Here is a 17,413-nt window from a genome sequence, read left to right on the forward strand (position 1 = left end):
GCGTAGGTCGAAGTGATGGCAGTTCGACCACTGCCATCGGCGAGTTGGACCAAGGGCATTGTTCATTAAAGTCTACGCTACAAAGTCCTCTGTAAGGGGAACCGTCCTAGCCTCCTATCTGAACTCAACTTATCCTTAACAAATTTAACCTTACCCAACTGAAATACTATTTGAACTCGGGTCAAAATTAGCACCTTCTTTCAGAATGCAGGAATGAAGATCGCCAGGGAATAAGGAAGAAAATACGTGAAATAGTGGAGACAATAGATAATAAGTTATAAATAATAAACAATAATGTATAAATAATAATAATGATTTATAAACAATAAACAATAATTAATTATAACAATAAACAATGAATAATAATGAATTATGATTTATAAAACAAATCTGATGACGAGCCTGATGTGGAAGCGCTGACAAGCTCCACTGCCTCGACCTGTGCAGTGTCGGGTATATGCTCGTTTTACACGGATCGACTTTTCGCCGTGCACGACACGACGTCGTGTTTTCAAATAACCATGGGTGTCTATAGACAATTTCACATATGGTCGTGACGTGCGAAAGCGTCCATAGGCACCCGTGGTTATTTGAGAGCATGACGTCGTGTCGTGGGTAGCGCACGGCGAAAAGTCGATACGTGCGAAACGACCCATAGGGATAGTCTTCCATCCACAAGGTGCTTATATGAGAGGGACGTCAAATATATTACGTGGACGAGCGTCTGATTCAGTTATCCTTCTACAATGGGGAAATATCCTACGTGTTTATGTACGTGCTATCAAGATCATTTGTATCAAAATTTCAAATCTATTCCTACGTCCTATAACTCAGTGTCAAAATTTGATCAAATTCATTACCTGTTTGGGTGTTAATGATTAATGAACTGCACATCTGCACCATGATATATTATGACCAGTTTAATATCTCACTGTCGAATGACATAGGTAAGGCGCATCACCCTTGGGTTTTGGTACCTGAGCGTTTTTATTTTTACAATTGTCAGTATTATTTACTTAAGAAACGACCCCACTCCCGAAATAAAATTATATCTTACTTATCTGATCAACAACTTCCCAATTTCACTATCACAGTTGATCATTATCATAGTTTTGAATGCTACCAGGCAATTTTATTCGTTTGAAGAAAATTCACACTGTTCTCGAAGAAAACTCATCTAAATAATATTTTTCAGTCACTACTAAATTAAATATTCTAGCCCGCCAAGCCATTTTGTTTACTGTTTACTTAAAAGGAAACTCCTTCATCAGTTCAAAGTAAAATTATTATTATGGACTATTTCGATTAACTTCTTCCTAGCGCTTTTTATTTTGTTTTATTTATTTATTTTTTGCTACCGTCGTTTATTTTCTTCGTTGCCCCCCACACTCCATCTCGTTCACGATGATCAAGTAGAGATTTGAGTTAACTTTGGCTTTACAAAGGTTAATGTCGTCCCACCCACACTTCGTTCTAAAACCTATGGCAGTGTGTGTATATTAATTCATTTATCCATTAATTAATGTAACTCATTTCATGGCCAAGTGTCCTGGTCAGCTGCGTTGTGACAGTCGCAATCGCCAAGAGTCGCATACAGAAGCCAACCAACCACTGCCCAGTTGCTCCCCATGCACCACTAAGGCACCTAAGTTACGACTGTTCATATCAAGAAAACCAGCAACGAAAAGTCACAACAGTACGTTAGAAAAGCTGGCCATTCACTAGCAGCCACTTCGAGCGAGGCACCAATTCAAATCTGGCCGTTTGTCAACTGCGCTTTTCTTCCATAGCACACCCACCTCAACTGTAGTTTCCTCACCAGGTAATAACCATCTGAATGGATCAATAGTAGTGTATCTATCTGTAATATTTCCCGAACCAATTGACAATTTTCCTTTTATTTGTTTCCTTGTTTGTTTACTTATTCGTTTATCTATTGCTGTCGCTAAGATGTGCAGCCGTTACAACATATCTCTACTAACTTCTTCCGTGTTTTTTTGCTAGACTTCATGCCATCTCTTTATGAAATGTTAACACTGATATTAACAATGTACGTAAATTATTTATACATACTTTTTGTGCATTAAGATTTGTGTATAATTTAGAAATGCGTGGATTCAACACGTTAGAAACTACGCTTTGAAAAGTATCACCCGAAATATGTTGGAGATATTAATCATATTACCAACTAACATTTAATCGTTTGTTATATATTCAGTAACGTACGAATGGGGACATGAATGTGACACAGTTTAGCGAGAGATGGAACGTAATCTGTCTCCAGATGACTCATTTTACCTTATTTTGAAGCACAAAAACTTTACATACGCCACGACACTAAAACAGCCGCGCTCATTGCGGCATAATAACACTACAGATACACATACATTCAGCAACCAGTAAGAGATCACGCGTTATTGCAGTCAGATTTATTTGTCTACAGCTGTGGCTTATATCACTCATCGATGCACTTGCTAAAACAACTGGAATGCAGGTGACATCGAGTTAAAACGGTGATTGAGGGAACTTTGAGAACAAAAAAGACCTGAAACAATGCCTCCAATAACAGGTATGTAGAAAATTAAGAAAAGATGTTGCGAATTTAATTAAACTTGCAACTCACTAGTATGTAAACAATTTAAATTTAATGTTTTACCTTTCATCTGATGTAGTAATTGGTATCCGCCAAAAAGTTTATTTCCCCTACCCTGTAGCTTTCATGAAACCATGACATACACAAGGATCCTCATAATATACATAGTTTTTACACTTAGCTTGGGGTTTGAAGATTTTCTAAACGCGTTGAATTAGAAGAGGTGAAGACTAATAGTGAATCTTCTTTGTACAATCTTGTTAACCTCCTGTCCGAAGACTTGACACTTATTCGGCCAGCTATCCAACCGAATACTGTTCGACCAGCTATCTTGTTAGTACAGTTCGGCCAGCTATCTATTTGTAGTCTCACCAGCGATTTCAACTGTTACGTTTTAGAACGAATTTGCGCACGCGCAGATCGTTCTTGTATATTTCCTAATTATTCTATTGCAAAAGGAAAATTATTTCCAACTAATTGTTATATTACAGTTATTTATTTAATTAATTATTATTAGGGAATTTAATATTAATTATTAGGGAAACTGGACAAAGGCATTTTGTTATCGATCACATAATTTCGTCATAAACCTGGAACTCTGTTTTCCATGAGCCGTTGGTTTCTTTCTTCGATTGGTAATACAATGAAGTTGAATGAGGTACGCCAAGTTGTTCTTTGTTGTTTAACTTATTGAAGAAAATATACGGCTTCAATGCAACAGCAAGACAAGCAGTTGCCTTCACTCGTAAGTACCACAGTGACTGGTGTCCTCTACAGTTACAGCAAACGTATTTCTTGTCAAGCATTTACAAGTCATAAGACTCATTCATATCGTGAATCAACAACTCGGATAAATACAGCTCACAGCTTGCTAGAAGACACCAGTTTCTGCTGTACTAAGTGCAGGTAACGGTACATAAGATGTATACGAGCATGTGTGCTTTGGTTTTCAGGAAAGCGTCATAAGATTTACGCCGCCGTTACTTTAGGGTTTGGGACAGTGCTACTTTTGACTTCCTACTACGACGTCCTTTACACTAAACTTCTTATAAGTGAGTTATCTAAATTTTTACTTTAATGAGATAGGTGAGGAGGGGAGAGTATTGCAATTGTCTTTCTTATATTATCAGCCTAAGCGTAAACTGAAACGCAGGCGACAAAGCACAGAGCAAAAGCAGACTTACTGCTGCTGAATTGAAGTCCAGTTTGAGCTTCCCTCTCACTTGAAATGCTGAGGTGGAACATCTAGAATCATTTCAAGTGAGCGAGAAATTCAAACTGTAATTTAATTTAGCAACAGGAAATCTGTTTCTGTGATGTGATGCGTCCTAATTTGCGCTTAGGGCCAAGTCACGCCAAACTTACGACCTGTTTCCGATCACCGGCGACCAGGCTGATTTGTGCTGTTTCTCTGTTTTTATAATAATAATTCAAGACAAAACAATTGGAATGAATCTCCCCGTCATGAAGATGACTATGAAATAGCCACCTGGCGCTTACCGTGAGAAAAACAAAAGTGCCACCGTCGAAGGAGGTGGTCGGAAACAGGTCGTAAACTTGATGTGACTGGGGCTTTAAGTATCTATTTTTTTTCCCACAGAGGCGAGCAGACCCTTGGTGGAGTGCCCTAAGGATGGCTTTTTGGTCCACAGTCCCAAATGTTTCATTCCAGACCTTGAACCACAACACCCGTCAGCTCTCCGTTTCCTCGGACGAATAGACAAGGTGCGTTGATTCCTTGTTGATAAGACTTTAAGACCATAAGAAATTAGGAGAGTGCAAGAGACCAAAAGTCCTACACTAGGCAGTTCCATGTCCCTTACCACCTGCCATCCCTATCCATAAAACCATCTCATCTCTTTAAAACAACCGATGGTTTCAGCGCTCACTACTACATGATTACTAAGTCTATTCCATTCGTTGACCACTTTGTAGGTAAACCAGTTCTTGCCTGTTTCCTTCTTGACCCTAAATTTCCAAGAACTGATTAACCAACGGAGCGGTTGACAAATGAAATATAATCAATAACCATGTAATGAGCGCTGAAACAATTGGTCATTAAAAAAAAATACTACAATGGAGTGGTTGACAAATGGAATAGACTTAGTACCCATGTAGTGAGCACTGAAACAATTGGTTGTTGAAAAAAAAAGTCGATTATTGCTTCGAGTTTCGGTGGCTTTGAACCCGTAGCCTCACAGTAGCCGCTAACGGTCCTCGGGCCCTCCCTTAGATATCTGGGAAGAACGTTTGTATTAGTGTTTGTGTTGTTTGTCTCTGTTTTTATGTCACCAACTGGTTATGGTGAGAGGAGACCAGTCACTTGCTCTTAACTCTTCCTGTGTGAAAATGTGGAAGAGGTACACTTTGAAGTTTTTAGAGAAAGATCTCGAGCCCGGTCAGAGGACAGAATGGGCTATTCAGAACGTGTGAGTTCATTTGTGCTAGGTATACTGTAACCATTGATGTGCAACGCATTTATTAGGCTTGTAAAGCGGTGTCAAATGGTAGAGTCTGTTGGGCGGAGTTAATTGATTGTTAGGATCGTTAGGCAAAGCCAAATGGTCAATTTGTCGGCAAAGGAACATTCTGTGGATTTGCCTATGACACAATGGGAATAAATTCGTGATTCTGTTGGATACAACAGATGCGATTGTTTAAAAATTAATCGTCCCTAGTATATTTTTTGTTTACTTTCGGAACTACAGAAAGCCTCTGACAGAAGGTACCATTTCAAATATTTCTGACGAATGTTGAAAACACGAGAGAAACCGCGAAATTCGTTAATTGTAAATACCGTATTAGTCGGCGTTAGGGCTCGGGAGTCGGACGTGCACAAGTTCGCTATATAGACAACAACAAAAAATTGATTATAATAAGATATTAAAAACATGAAAATTATTACAGTAGACTGAGTTACCAATAACACATTGAAAACAATCTGAATTGTCAGTCTTTTTAAAAACTTTCGAAAATTTACTTACGATACGTCGGCAGTTATGAGGGAAGCTCACATCATCTCACACTCCCCAGAATACATAACCCATACTTGATATTTGTCTTATATTATCTAACGACTGTGTTAACTTTAAGAAACATTTGTCCATAATCTAGATTAAAAATTATCTTAGAAATCTGAAAAGAATGTTAAATTTTCACCCGCCAGTCAGCCATTTGCAATGAATAGATGATATTAATACCATAGTCCTGCGATGGTGTGTTACCATCAGTCACGCAGCCCTAGTGGTCTGTGGCAGTAGTATGTCACAATATTGCATTCCATGAACAGAATCATACATTTTCTCTACAAATCACTTTATAATATTCTACTTTAAATGCATGATGAAGCATACCATTTCCAAGCAAAATATCCTTGTAAAATAGGGGTATGTCTTGTACGAGGTTGTGTTTTACATGCCAGGGAGTAGAGTAGATACTGACCATTTGATCCTTGACATATCTCGTTTTCCGTAGGTGACTTGCACTCTCGTTCCGCCTCTGACTACCTCCAGAGGCACAACTCTCCTTTTCCACGAGGATCAAGTCAACAACACGCTGACACCTAACCTTCAGAACTTTGTGAAGGCGAAGCAGGGCAACGATACCACTGGGCGAGCCGACGGCCTTTATTGTTGTTATCACGCCATTTGGCGCCTCTCCCAACCGAAGCACAATTTCGACAAACACTGTGATGATAATTACGTGTGAGTAGTGTCGCGGGTTTTTATTTTAGATTTTTGTCTATGCATCTTAATTCTTAATGTTTGTATAACCATGTAATCAATCCTTAATTTCTTGTCTTAAATTATTAATTTCTGTTTAGATGGGCCCTTGCGTTCAGCTTGTTTAGGGTCACGTGCGCACGCACGAACACACACACACACGTCCACACACGCGTGCAAATACACACAAGCACAGGCCGATACACACGCACGCATGTACAGACATATACTAATCACTTTGATAAGACCAAGATTGGAATATGCAGCAACGATGTGGTCACCAAATACTAAAAAATGTATAACAAAACTTGAAAGAATACAAAGAGCAATTACAAAATTGGCACCAACACTCTCAAAACTATCATATGAAGAGAGACTAGCAAAACTTGAGCTACAGACACTAGAGTAAAAAAGAGAGAGAGGAGATTTGATAACTATTTACAGAATCATGAAAGGCATAGAAATTATTGATAGAGAGGATCTAATAAAATGGGATGATAGAAATACAAGAGGACACGGAAAGAAAATCAAGAAAGACAGCTATAGAAGATATCTGAAAAAGAACAGGTTTCCTCACAGAGTAATAGACATTTGGAACAAGTTAGATGAGAAAGTGCAAAAACAATACATGAATTTAAAGATAGTTTAGATAAAATTATATGAAGACGGGACACCACGAGCATAGCTCCCCTTCCCGTAATATACAACTACTGTAGGTAAATACAAGATCTAAGTATATTTAGACCTTGGGTAAATACACGCGCGAGTACACACATTCACGCACGCGCGGACACTCGCATACGAAACACACACACGCACACGTACGAAACACACACACACGCACGCCCACACGTTTCTATCCACACACACACACACACACACACATATATATATATATATATAATTCATATTTGTATTCTTTGTCCACAGCCTCTACAATAAGTGTGTCCCAATCACTCAAGCAGAAACAACTATAACTCAAGAAGCCATCCTAGTTATATGCAAAGTTAGAAAATTTCAAGTTTATACAAATATTCATATATTTGTCCAAAGGGACAAAATATTACGGAGGAAAGAAGAGGCATACAAACGCGCTCTAATCAAAGCTGCACTAGGAACAAAAGGTAGCTCTCTCGAAGATGAGTCAAGGAATTTCTCGACTAGTTTATCGCTTAATGGGGTCGTGCTTGGCCAAGCCCAATCGAGAAATGATTCTGCTGATCGAGAGAATAGGACGAAATCGACATCGCTCCAGGACCGACTGAGCGTTATTATTTTCATGACGACTGCGGTCTCCCGCCTCCACTTCCACAGAACGATGCCAAAGACTCTCGATTTTCTGACGAAGGAACTAGGAGCCCTGGAGTTCAAGGGATATAACCAAGTTGGGGACAGTACCTACCCCAACGTCATATCTTTCCTGATGGGATTTTCGCACAAGGAAATTCGGAGCCACCCATGTTTTGCCGAGAAGATCCGCGTGTTGGACGACTGTCCTTTCGTCTGGAACGAATTTAAAGAAAACGGATACGTCACGGCGTTTATGGAGGTACGTGTGTTATAACCTATGATATGCTGTTAGATTATGTCCGTACTGGAATAGGATCCACAAAATTTTCACTACAGAATTTCTTTTCTAAAATGAGCATAATAATATTCAATACGATTTGGCTCTCATCAACAAGGAACAAAATCTGAAATGTAGCCTATGTCACGAGAACAATGGAGAGCAGGATAAAAATAACTTATAATAATTAACAGGATGAAAATAACTTGTCGCCTTGAGATTAGTGACTGGAAATCCACAGCTTCACGGTTGTTAGCAACGGTCTCTATGAAGCAGATCGGGACTTGTATCTGTGTTGTGTTAGTGTGCATCTGTTTCGATACCAGTTTTTCAGAAAGAGGAGTGGCGGGGGAAGATGGGATTTATATCCAGTTAACTGGTGGTCTAAATGTACATGAAATAATGAGTAAAATAATCAAAGCTGACCCGGATGCCAGCTCCCCAGAGCTGTACATTCACCGATCAAAGTGCTCGCTATATCGCTGTTGCACGTGCAAACGGAATGGCAAGCTGCAGTGATACTTTTGGTGCAATTATTCACCAAAAATATTTTTGAAATGGTGGAAATGGATATTTATATATAAATATTCACATGCCTCCTTGCATCATTTCCTGCTTTGGCCTCTAGAAATAGGTTACGTTCGTGTCGCCACTTCTGTACGATGACGCCAACGTCGGCGTCATGAGGAGCAAATGGGTACATGAGGATGGCGTCGTCTTGATTACACATACATACATATATATATATATATATATGTGTGCGACAAAATCACCCAAATCTTCTATATAAATTTCACTTGTGTGTCAAGGGAGTAGAATTGTGGGTCTAAATGTGAGTATGGGACCCTCCCTTCACCTAGGGCCCCACCCCGCAGCCTTGCGGGAAAAAAAAAAAAAAAAAAAAAAAAAAAAAATATATATATACATATATATATATAATGTTATATATGTATATGTATATATATATACATATATATATGAGAGAGTGATAGGTGGGGAAGGGTAAACGAAGATGGGCTAAGAATACATTTATTGTTCTTACGTTTCGGTTATTATAACCTTCCTCAGAGAACTTGTTACAGAACATCTTGGTCACAACATTTATACCCGTAGTGGGGGAACTTGTGAAGCTTCGAGTGTCAGGTTTTTTCTAGCGCATTTATTATTAAGAGACTGGCTGCTTTAGATAGGCATATAAATCCTTCTCTGTCGTTATTATTTTCTTTGACATTTATATGTGCAGCTTCAACTGTCTTTCTCATCTTCTTTTTTAATCCTTTGTGTAAAATTTCAACTTTACTCCATTCGGGAGTAAAGTTGTACCTAATTCTGATAAAACCGAAATTATTGATAGATATTTACTGAAAGGTGGCATAAACATCGCCAAGGTATCATGTAATAAAATAGGTAAAATGTTTAAAAACCACACTAATGACAACAACGACCTCAGTGTGATCTACCGCATTCCATGTAGTGGCTGCCCCTTGGCTTATATAGGTGAGTCAGGTCGAGGAATCGAGAAGAGGATAAACGAACATAGGAATGATTTAAAAGCACACAGAACGTCCAACTCCCTGGTCCGCCACCTCGAAATATGCAACAACCTTCCTGAATGGAGTAAAGTTGAAATTTTACACAAAGGATTAAAAAAGAAGATGAGAAAGACAGTTGAAGCTGCACATATAAATGTCAAAGAAAATAATAACGACAGAGAAGGATTTATATGCCTATCTAAAGCAGCCAGTCTCTTAATAATAAATGCGCTAGAAAAAACCTGACACTCGAAGCTTCACAAGTTCCCCCACTACGGGTATAAATGTTGTGACCAAGATGTTCTGTAACAAGTTCTCTGAGGAAGGTTATAATAACCGAAACGTAAGAACAATAAATGTATTCTTAGCCCATCTTCGTTTACCCTTCCCCACCTATCACTCTCTCATTTGTCTTAAACAATTTATCATATACATATATATACATATATATATATATACATATATACATATACATATATATACATATATATATACATATATATACATATATATATATTGCATATGTATAGTGTTCCAGGTTTTGTTATGCCAAAGGTTGCCCATCCCTGGCCTGGGGTATTTTGGTGACTGTACTTCACAATCAATTGATAGCTATTGAAGATGATCCTCTCTCGTGTCAATTTCTCACGGCCACTAGCAGCCATCTGTCATTGGTCCTAGAATAAAACTTGATTATTATTACAATGATCAAATCACAATGATTTATGTGTGTCTTTTTACTATTTCATCAAATAAATTTACTTTCTTTTAGGACACGCCTAACGTGGGCATTTTTAACTCTAAGCTGTCGGGGTTTCGTGCACAACCAACAGAGTTCTACGGCAGATCTTTCCTTCGTGCCATGAATAGAGGAGTGTCTTGGCAGGTCGTGGGCAACCTGAACTTCTGTCAAGGTCCCAGAATGAGTCTGCAGGTAAGTCAAGAACAGAGAAAGTAGCCAAGATTTTATGATTTTAAGACATCTTCCAATGTCAAGCTCATACATTTCTAACGAAGGTTTTATGATTTATGATTTGTCTTACAACGTTGGGCTTGTCTCAAATGAGTGTTTATCAGGAATCCTTGAGTGTAAGATGGGTCTTAATATGTAGGAGTTACACTTTTCAAGTGAGTCTTTAGCAAAATTCTTTAGTTTCAAATGCGCCTTACATGTCTCAAATGAGTGTTTTTCAAGAATCCTTGAGTGTAAGATGAGTCTTAATATGTAGGAGTTACACTTTTCAAGTGAGTCTTTAGCAAAATTCTTTAGTTTCAAATGCGCCTTACATGTCTCAAATGAGTGTTTTTCAAGAATCCTTGAGTGTAAAATGAGTCTTCAAATGTAGGGTCTTCATCAAATGCACCTCACAATGTAGATATTGCATCCTTTAAAATGACTTCTCAATGAATCTGTACAGCAATGAGAGCAGCATTTTTTTTTCACAATTTATTAAATCTTTCTGATTTATCATGATTACTTTTCATTTTGGAAATAAATGATGAAAGTTTTACTTAAAATTATTTTAAAGAAGGAATGCCCACATTTGCAACATTATGTTACTCAGGAACTACCCAAACTTGCACGTCTGATCTACACAGATTAAGATTGGTATGATGCTTGTGTGATGTGTAGCCTACTATTGCAGACACTCGAGTCTGACCATATAAGCAAATTTATAATTTGTTGTTGAATATATGGTACATTTATATGTATATTAGTTCCCTCATAATACAATTCTTTTTTCTGTAAACAAAATCATAATTAAGCAATATATACCATGAATCAGATTCAGGTGTCAGCAACAGAACATTTGAACATAAAAATATAAGAATGTAGGAGACTGCTAGAGACCATAAGTCTTACACTAGGGAGTTCCATGTCCCTTACCACCTATCTCTATCCATAAATTTACCCCCATCTTCTCTTAAAACAAGCAATTGTTTCAGAGCTCACTTCATGGTTACTAAGTCTATTCCATTCATTAACCCACTGTTTTGGTAAACCAGTTCTTGCATATTTCCTTCTACCTAAATTTGTCCAGTTTGAGTGGATGAGGTCATTTGGCTATGTTAGTAGGAAGTGCCAACTCAATTCACCATTTTCAGGTGGTCCAAGAGGCTTCCCTGGACATGGCTAAAGCCTTTCCAGACATTCCCCATTTCGGATTCTTTGTTTCGAGAAGTGTCACCCAAGACTATCTCAGCGTGACTCAGAATGCTGATGGACCCCACTTCGAGTACCTGAAGGAACTGAGAGCCAGTGGGGCACTCAACAGGTCTGTCTTGGTCTTCTTGAGCGACTATGGGAGGAATCTGGGGGAAGTGCGGTCAGCCTGGGCTGGAAGGCTGGAGGAGAGACTGCCTTTCATGTTTTTTGTTCTGCCATCTTGGTTTCAGCAGAGGTAAGGATAATTTCTGCCATAGCTATAAAAACCCATCTAGTAAAAAACCCATCAAAAAAAAAAAAAAAAAAAAATAAACTTATGCATGCATATGTTATATACACTGTAGATACATACATGTCTGCCGACAATGATGATGATGGAAATGAAGATGCTGTCGTTATTGTCGTACCAGTGGCTCTCGTTCTTGAGTTACTGGGACATTTAGTTGTATCTCATGACCTTGAGCCATATATCTATTTAGCTAATTGTGGTACTGCATACAGCAGCGTTTCTTAACCTGGGATGCTGGGGAAGGTCACATATGTCTTTACTTTATCTTTATAGTAACCAAGTGTTAGCCAATGGTAGGGGGTGCTGGACTGTTTAGGCCTGACCAAAAGGGGTGCTGAGGTCGAAAAAGGTTAAGAAATGCTGGTATACAGGAAAGGAGCAGTGCTCATTGGTTCCTATCTCCTAATCTCCAATTTATCATCGCCAGCCCCAAATTCAAGTACATCTTGAACTCGTCTATATCCTCGATTTCTTTTTGTCATATTTTGATTTTGGTGGGAATGGTTTTATGCCTTTTTCTTTTTGGCTACCTCCCTTGTAAGGGGGAAAAAGCCTTGGTATATGACCCGTCATCCAGGAGGTGCTAAGATAAGAGGGAGGGTGGAGGGGTGTGGAGTGTATTCTGGGATGGAATGGGTGGGAATGATTTTATACCTTTTCCTTTTTGTCTACCTCCCTTTTAAGGGGGAAAAAGCCTTGGTATATGTATGTAAGTATGTATGTATATTTTGATTTGAATTCATGTATTGTTCTGGCTTGGGGTATATTACCAGGTAAACTATACCAAGTATTTATGCATCTATATGTAGTCTTCCTTATTTGTTTTCATGAACTCTTAAAGCCCTCCTATGAGAGAGGGTTTGAATATTCCTTCTAACAGTTACCAATTGATTTAATCCTGGAGAGGGAAGGAGTTAATGACATTCTTGTAAACTCCCTCCACTCAAGCTATCCTGAAGCCTTTTCCAACTTGATGGGCAACACTCACAGTCTCACCTCCAACTTTGATCTTCACAAGACCCTGCAGGACCTTGCCCATGGCCGCTATGCCCTCAAGAGTCATGTGAGGAGTGTCCCAGGTGACACACGAGGAGTCAGTCTTTTTCAGGTCGGTTGAAACTTGCAGTTTGCCTCCTTCACATATGTTCCATCCGAGATATGGGTCTGGGTTGAACCTAAGCACAGTCATGGTTGTATGTGGTTTTTGCGACAGTAACCTTGCTACAGAGACAAATAAAAGAACTTGCAGATAAAAGCTTCCTGATAGGGAAGAATTTAATCAAACAGGCTCGAACCATTTCAATAGTACAGTAAGTTGATTTTATGAAGAATAATGTGATTATAGACAAAACATCTCAATAACTTTCTCAGAATTGTTATAACAAATTTTAGTCATTTAAGGGTATTATTCTGGTTAGTGAAAGACTATTCTATTCAGTGTAGAGTGTGGGTTTTGAGCCCATTAACTTGTGTTGCAGTACAGTGAGACCTCTCATTAACGGACGTTAATTAGCTGTGTTTGTGGTATTTTTGCTGTGTTTTCGGTGTTTTGGAGTGGTTTTTGGGTGGCATAGTGATTGCACACACTAAACAACAGCACCAAAAACACAGCAAAAACACCGCAAACACAGCTAATTAACGTCCGGTAATGAGAGGTCTCACTGTATTACTATTCTACAGCTCTCTTGAGGCCATTTCAGCACTGTATAAAATCATTAGGTACTGTATCCACTAAATATAGCTAGTGTTTTTGTTGTGTCCAATTTGTGAAATACCATTGCCCCCAGCATCCATGGACCCTAGGCTGAAAGCTACTGGTGCTGAAAGAAATATAATCAAATTCCCATTACTACCATGACAGCAAATCCCAGAGGATCGCTCTTGCCGTGATGCAGGAATCAAAGAGAAATTCTGTTCGTGTCATACCCTGCAAGACTTGGCCCTCAATGACCCCATAGCCCTCAACGGGAGTGACTTCGTGATGGCCACAATCAACAGAAATGTTCAGAAGTTCAAACAGTGTATAAAGTGTACCAAGGTAGATTACATGTTTTATCTCTTAATATTAATCACCATTCACACTATTGGGTAGTGACTGGCAGATTGTAGTCTCACATGTAAAAGTATATCTTCATGGCTGTGATGTCAATATTACTGAGTAGGTAGTCAGGGAGGTGGAGAAAGATAAACAAGAGGGAGAAGGAGGAGAAGGAGGGAGGAGAGGAAGAAGGAAAAGAAGGAAGGGGAGCAGAGGGGGAAAAGGAGAAAGAGTTGTTGTTGTTGTTGTTATTAACCTCTTTGGTACGAGTTAAATTCTTGTGGGCAGCATTGGCAGCCTCATGTACAATGATGCATCACAACACTGTTATAAAATATAAAGTTAGAGTTGTATTACTTGTTCTCTTACACTGACTATCAATAACAACAGAAAACGTGATCAAGCCAGTTCACAAATACAGGTGTCACTCAGCTACATACATACATATACCAAAGGTTTTTTCCCCCTACACGGGGGGTAGCCAAAAAGAAAAAAGCATAGAAACCACTCCCACCCACTCAGCTACAACTATAAAATAAATATAATCAAGATGCTGATGCTGGCATCTTTGTATACCAACTCATACATCATGATGCCTAGATAGGCATCATTGTATGGAAGGGATAATCTGCCCTTGATGTCACTGAGTCACAACACCAAAGGAAGAAGCTGATCACTACCACAGACTCCCAAAGTTGTCATCTACTTAATACACATTGTTTTGGCAGAGTAAACACCATCTGAGGGCGACGCCTTTATTAATTGTACAGCATTTCGCTTGTTAGTTTTATCAAGTACAGAAATGAAGAATGCTATCTCAAAGTATATAAACTGCTGACCTTGTTAAAAATCAGGCTACTTAGTCTCATCACTCTGTCCCACTTTATCTACTTTTACAACTCGCATGGGAACGCGGTGGCAGAATTCTTTCCTTCCGCTACCAACCATAGGAGACAAAAAGAAAAAGTATACTCAAAGAAGTGGTACAGGACAGCTTTAAGAGGGAATAGTATAACGAAGGGAACGTACAACCAATAAAGGCTTTGTCCTCAAATGGTGTTTCCTTTGCCAAAACTGTTCATAGTTGTCATAATCAAACCAGATATGTTGTGTTCATTCACTATATATGTATGTGTAATTCACTATAGTCTTGGATGGCGTGTTGGGCTTGTGATCTCTTGGCTGAGAGTTCAGAGCTCATATATGGCCTGATCTATGGCTAATGATGCAACATTACACACGCACAAACTCTTTGTCCACTAGAGTTGGACTACCAACTTACAATGCAGCAATGCTGAAATTTAGTCCTGGGTAGGATTCAAACTCTGATCACTGAATTAGTGGCCAAGAACAGTACCACTACACCATCAAACTGTGTGTATATGTATATTTTCTTTCGAAAAGATTTTAACTCCTAGAATACTATGACGCCTATTTAGGGATCATGAGCTGTGAGTGGGTATACAAGGATACTTATGTCAGCATTCTGATTATATTTATTTTGTAGTTGTAGCTGAGTGACCCCCCTGTATTCTGTAAACAGGCTTGATTGCATTTTCTGTAGTTATATTTATTTAGGTTGAAATAGAATGAGTAAAACAGTGGTAACTTTAAATCTTGTAATGTGTGTATTCTGATGCATTATTGTACATCAGGCAACCTAATGTGCATGCAAGTGTTTGACACCTATGGAAGAGGTTAAAACCAGGCGATCATTCTGGGGGGATCTAAGGAATGGCGAGGTGGTACAAATAAAATAGGCATAACCTGGACACTGCCTGTTGAATTTTATATATAAACTGTTCTGCACCACTGCACGGTCGGGATTGGGGTGGGTGCAAACCCTGGAGAAAAAAAAAAATAATAATAATAATATTTCAACTAAAGACTTCTTTTTCTTTTTACCAGTACGACCTTCTTCGTGCCGATACCATACAAGCTCATATAAAAATGAAGCCTTTTGACAGCTTGAGCCAAGATCGGGTGTACATGCTGCAGCTCAGGCTATCTCCAGGTGAAGATGAAGTACAAGCTTCCCTTCTATATTACCCGCTCACGGGTCAGTTCGTGCTCGCTGGAGACATCAATCACATCAATACCCACAAGCATTCTGGTGAAAGCACGGCCAACAATACTTTTCAGAAATCTTGTTTTTGTAATTAGATCATCAATAGCTTCAAAGACCCCATCATAGTAACTCTGAAGCATCTAGGAGGTGCTAAGATGGGAGGGAGGGTGGAGGGGTGTGGAGTGTTTTCGGGGATGAAATGGTTGGGAATGTTTTCGTGCCTTGTCCTTTTTGGCTACCCCCCTGGTAAGGGGGAAAAAAGCCTTGGTATATGTATGCATCTAGAAATCTGGTTACAGCCAGTGACGGCACCATAGATTTCTTAGTTGGGATCCAAGGACTGAGTGGCAGACCACAGGGATGATCCCCAGGTAGAGGTGAGGAAAGATGGAGGCTATATTTTCAGGAGATGGGAGTGTGTTTTAATTTCCAAGATAGCATAGGTGCAATGTAGCCTAAAACTACCTCCGGTTGTAATTTCCTCACGACACCATTGAAGTTCTAAGGATGGTAACCAATGCATGTCATGACTCTTACCACTTTATATCCATCATAACACTATAATCCAGGCTATATGTATGTATGTGTGTGTATATATATATATATATATATATATATATATATATAAATGTTGTGTGTCATTGTGACAAATAGAAATTAGCTCCACAAAAGGATCGACCTGAACTACCGGGTCCCTTTTGTAGTGTCTGGCATGGCTCAAAGCTATTGTCTCTACTTCATAATAAGCAGTCGCTAAGGCAGAGGTTCAAGTCCTTGCGGTGGAGCTAATTTCCATATATATATACACACATACATACATACACATACCAATGGCTTTTTCCCCCCTTACAAGGGGGGTAGCCAAAGTCAAAAGGCATAACTCTACTCCCACCCATTTCATTCCCATGTACTACCCACCCCTCCCTCTTTTCTTGGCTCCTCCTAAATGATGGGTCATCCCTGCATCTTGCTAATTGCCCTAGGTCAGAAGTAATACAGCAAGACAGCACATCCACAGCAAGGCTGCTTTATTTAATCAGCAACCCTCTTCCTCTCTGTCCCCTTGTGCAGTAACATTGAAGACAGAGAAAAATCCCTTTGGGTTCCATCAAAATATCATTCACACACAACCACTCCCTTCCACATATCACAGTATCATCCATACACAGCCATTCTCCACTTACCTCTATCTTCTATCCTCTCCCTCCCTTCCTCAACAGGCATTTCCCTCTTTCCCAATGCCCCTTTTACCCTATCTATCCATCTCATTCTTGGTCATCCCCTTGTGTTCACTCCTTCTACCTCTGCCTTCCACACTTCTTTTACTAATCTTTCTTCACTCATTCTTTCCATGTGTCCAAACCATCCCAATACTCTTTCATCAACCCTATCTCCCAACTCCTTTTCCACCCCTGCTCTCCTCCTCATTTCTCACTC

General features: G+C 39.2%; 1 protein-coding gene across 1 annotated transcript; it reads left to right on the forward strand.

Moving 5' to 3' along the window:
• The first annotated feature begins 2,425 nt into the window (after positions 1-2,425).
• On the forward strand, positions 2,426-17,397 carry LOC143018458 (uncharacterized). The gene is made up of 10 exons (XM_076173823.1): positions 2,426-2,569; positions 3,547-3,645; positions 4,194-4,318; positions 6,068-6,297; positions 7,246-7,864; positions 10,187-10,348; positions 11,521-11,816; positions 12,819-12,978; positions 13,732-13,908; positions 15,817-17,397. The coding sequence occupies exons 1-10, from the start codon at positions 2,554-2,556 to the stop codon at positions 16,069-16,071; spliced, it is 2,139 nt and encodes a 712-aa protein (XP_076029938.1). The 5' UTR covers positions 2,426-2,553; the 3' UTR covers positions 16,072-17,397.
• Positions 17,398-17,413: the final 16 nt, after the last annotated feature.

The sequence above is a fragment of the Oratosquilla oratoria genome, chromosome 35, assembly GCF_046742065.1.
Source record: "Oratosquilla oratoria isolate Oo_2021 chromosome 35, ASM4674206v1, whole genome shotgun sequence".
Lineage (NCBI taxonomy): Eukaryota > Metazoa > Arthropoda > Malacostraca > Stomatopoda > Squillidae > Oratosquilla > Oratosquilla oratoria.

Coding starts and splice junctions, on each gene's coding strand:
- LOC143018458 (XM_076173823.1), top strand. Junction 4,319..6,067: donor TCCTCGGACGAATAGACAAG/GTGCGTTGATTC, acceptor CGTTTTCCGTAG/GTGACTTGCACTCTCGTTCC. Junction 12,979..13,731: donor GAGGAGTCAGTCTTTTTCAG/GTCGGTTGAAAC, acceptor CTACCATGACAG/CAAATCCCAGAGGATCGCTC.